This window comes from Carya illinoinensis, chromosome 4 (genome assembly GCF_018687715.1).
Source record: "Carya illinoinensis cultivar Pawnee chromosome 4, C.illinoinensisPawnee_v1, whole genome shotgun sequence".
NCBI classification, from domain to species: Eukaryota; Viridiplantae; Streptophyta; class Magnoliopsida; order Fagales; family Juglandaceae; genus Carya; species Carya illinoinensis.
The window spans coordinates 1,830,912-1,834,464 of NC_056755.1; the positions used below are offsets into that span (position 1 = coordinate 1,830,912).

A 3,553-nucleotide genomic window follows, 5' to 3' on the forward strand; every position below is an offset into this window, starting at 1 on the left:
TATCAACCCCTCCAACATCTATTTCCTATACTATGCAAGTGGATCCATAATTCTCTTTCCAGTTTTTTTTTTTAATAAGATGATTTGGAGGTTGATAAATAAATTTTTTCTTTATAATGTGAACTCAATATTAATTATTATATCGTTTAGTATTTCAATCCACGTGATTGCAGACAAATCCAAAAATTTAGGATAACAGTATTGGCTGGGAATGGGTTTTTAACTTTGAACACGTTCATTTAGACAAATTTGAAAGGTTTGTCGTCCTCGAAAACAGGAATTCTATCTCTCTCTCTCTCTCTCTCTCTGTGATCGATCCTCTGTATTTTGTCTCTAAGCTGTGACATTTTCTGGGACGGTGCAAGAGAGAAATGGACTCTAAACCCAATTTACTCATTGGGTCTCTCTCTTTCACCACCTCCTCTGAATTTCAAATTTGAATACCCTTTTTTCACTACTCCTTTTGTGTCCCTGACTCCCTACGCTCAGCCCTCTTCGCGCCCGCGTCTCTCTCGCCCTCACTTTGACCGCCTCGGTCTCATCCCCTCCCATCTTGACCTCATCATTCCATATATTTAATCCTGGCCCCCTTCTTTCACAAGATCCATCAAACACTTTCAAAGCCCGTTCATTCAGGCATGGAAAAACCAGCCCAGAGTAGTGAAAACAATGATGCCAAATCCCTCGCTGGCAACCTCCAAGACATAAGTTTGAATACTAGTGTTAGCATCAGTCTTTGTAGCAGCACGGTTTCTGGGTCTGATAACAGTGTGAGTAGCAGCAATATGAGCAATGCCAGCACTGTTGAGGCTCTGAAGAATGCTGAATCCTTAGTGGACTACGAGGAAAATGGCACAAGCAGTTTAAGTTGCGCTAGCAAATATAACAGCTTCGATGCAAACGAATCCAGCTTTCGGAGCTTTTGCTCGTCGAAGCCTCACAAGGGCAACGATATACGATGGGATGCCATACAATACATAAAGGCGAAAGATGGGGACTTGGGGCTGGGAAATTTCAGGCTATTGAAGAAGCTTGGTTGTGGGGATATAGGGAGTGTGTATTTGGCCCAGTTAAGAGGACTGGGTTGTTTGTTTGCCATGAAGGTGATGGATAAGGGCATGCTGGCTGGAAGGAAGAAGCTGGTGAGAGCTCAGACTGAGAGGGACATATTGGGTTTGTTGGACCACCCGTTCCTTCCTACCCTTTACTCGCATTTCGAGACCGACAAGTTTTCTTGCCTGTTAATGGAGTTTTGCAGTGGTGGGGATATTCACACCCTTCGGCAGCGCCAGCCCGGCAAGCACTTTACGGAGCAGGCAGCCAGGTTAGTAGTAGTACTGAAATTTCAAATTGCCGTTGGCATTTTTATTTTATTTATCTGGTATAATTCTGTTGAGGTAATATTGATTGAACGGTACCCATTAGGAGAGAGAGATTGGGGAAAAAGACAACTGTGTGTAAGTAAGAAAAGAGAGGAAGAACTAAGTAGTGCTTGTCTATGGTAAGCATTAGTTTTTATTTTTTAATCAAACAAAACTCAGAGACAGAAATACCCCATTAATTTTAACTCCTCATGTCCTCGATTGTGAGTTTTACTTCAATATTCAATGGATTTGCGTCAGATTAACACATGATCCATTACACTTCGAATGATCAGGTTGATTGGTTTTTTATGGACTTTGGTTCTCTAATGTAGTATCAGCTTGGATTAATGACCATCCTTTGGTAAAGTCATTTTGGTTTGCTCCTTAGTGCCATTCTAATAGACTGTGGACTAGTTTATATTCTAATTTCTGATTATTTTCTTTGTTACTTAACAACAAAAGATGTCTGACTATCTCTTTTGCACTTTCAGATTTTATGCTTCTGAAGTTCTTCTTGCGCTAGAGTATCTACACATGATGGGAGTGGTGTACAGAGACTTAAAGCCTGAGAATGTATTGGTGAGGGAGGATGGCCATATCATGCTCTCTGATTTTGACCTATCATTGAGATGCTGTGTGAGTCCCACACTCGTTCAGTCCAGTACAGAACCATCCTGCCGGATATCTGCTTACTGTATTCAGCCGTCATGTATTGATCCAACCTGCAAATTACCCGTTTGTGTGGAGCCTTCTTGCTTTAAGCCTCGTTTTCTCAGTTCCAAAATAAGCAAGGGGAGGAGTGAAAAAATAGCAAATGCAGATTCCCTCCCTGTTCTAATTGCAGAACCAACTAGCGCCCGCTCTACATCATTTGTTGGAACCCACGAATATTTAGCTCCCGAGATAATAAGAGGGGATGGTCATGGGAGTGCTGTTGATTGGTGGACATATGGTATTTTCTTGCACGAGTTGCTCCATGGGAGGACACCGTTTAAAGGCAATGGAAACCGAGAGACATTATTCAATGTTGTTGGTCAGCCCCTAAAATTTCCTGACGGATCTTGTATCAGCTTTGCAGCAAAGGATTTGATCCGGGGCCTGCTTGTAAAGGATCCACGAAAGAGACTAGGATTCAAAAGAGGTGCCACTGAGATCAAACATCATCCCTTCTTTCAAAGTATTAATTGGGCTCTCATTCGGAGTACTTACCCTCCAGAAATTCCAAAACCCGTTGATCTTGCATTTTTTAGCCACACATTGAAGACATCGATGCCTCCAAATGACAAAGGTGCTACTGACTCGGATAGGTCATCAGGTCCTTACTTAGATTTTGAATTTTTTTAATGACTTTTAGTAGCCATAGGTGAAATAAAAAACTAATAAGTTGGAATATATATTAGGTTTTCAATGAAATTTTATTCCTTTGCATGGTTTAATAAATTTTTCCTCTTCTAATTGTGGTTGGCGGGATACTCATTTTGTTTTGGCATGTGGATGATAAATTTGATTGAACTCGCTTGATTCCTTCCCGACTGCATCAAAAAGGGGAAAAATGAAATAAAGGGACCTGAAAAATGAAGCTGACGTTTGTTGTGTATGACTATGAGTTTCATCTCCCAGCTTTTGTGAGTCTTTTAACAGGAGTTCCTTTGATGGCCAGTGTGAAGCACTTATTCTTTTATTAATATTTATTCTTTTATTCTTTATTTTTTTATATATTTATTCTCTCCCCCTTTTGCATAATCACTGTTTGTCCGACACGTGACCCCTGTAGTCTGTAAATCTCCCAAACTTTGTCCACATTTTAACTTTTGGAAAGGGAAATCTGATTTTAGACAGCACGCAGAAAAAGTCATACTGTTTGTTGGGACTCTGGAGTCTTGGCTCTTGGATGCATATGGGCATGAGAAAATGTGATATCCAAGCTGTAGTATTGTAAAATAAAGAGTTGAGATGGGATGAAAAATTAAAAATTAAATACAATATTATTGAAATATTTATATAATATTATTATTATTTTAAATTTTAAATAAATTAAAATTTTTATTATATTTTATATAAAAATTTAAAAAAATGAGATAAGATAAAATAAAATAATTCTTATATTCAAACCGGGCTTGACGGTGCTGAGTTCTGCTTGCTTCACTTATAAGAAGGGCTTTATTCCTCTGCAAATACAGCCTTTTTTT

The 3,553-nt window shown here is 39.2% G+C and overlaps 1 protein-coding gene across 1 annotated transcript; it reads left to right on the forward strand.

Annotated features, from left to right (window-relative positions):
- The first annotated feature begins 248 nt into the window (after nt 1-248).
- Nucleotides 249-2,948, forward strand: LOC122306929 (serine/threonine-protein kinase D6PKL2). Its single transcript, XM_043119503.1, has 2 exons — nt 249-1,324; nt 1,856-2,948. Exons 1-2 carry the CDS (start codon nt 639-641, stop codon nt 2,706-2,708), a joined length of 1,539 nt encoding a protein of 512 aa, XP_042975437.1. The 5' UTR covers nt 249-638; the 3' UTR covers nt 2,709-2,948.
- Nucleotides 2,949-3,553: the final 605 nt, after the last annotated feature.

Excerpts from the sequence above, each read along its gene's own strand:
- LOC122306929 (XM_043119503.1), top strand. The coding sequence starts at position 639 with ATGGAAAAACCAGCCCAGAGTAGTGAAAACAATGATGCCAAATCCCTC. Across the intron at positions 1,325-1,855 it reads TTTACGGAGCAGGCAGCCAG|ATTTTATGCTTCTGAAGTTC; the intron begins GTTAGTAGTAGT and ends TTGCACTTTCAG.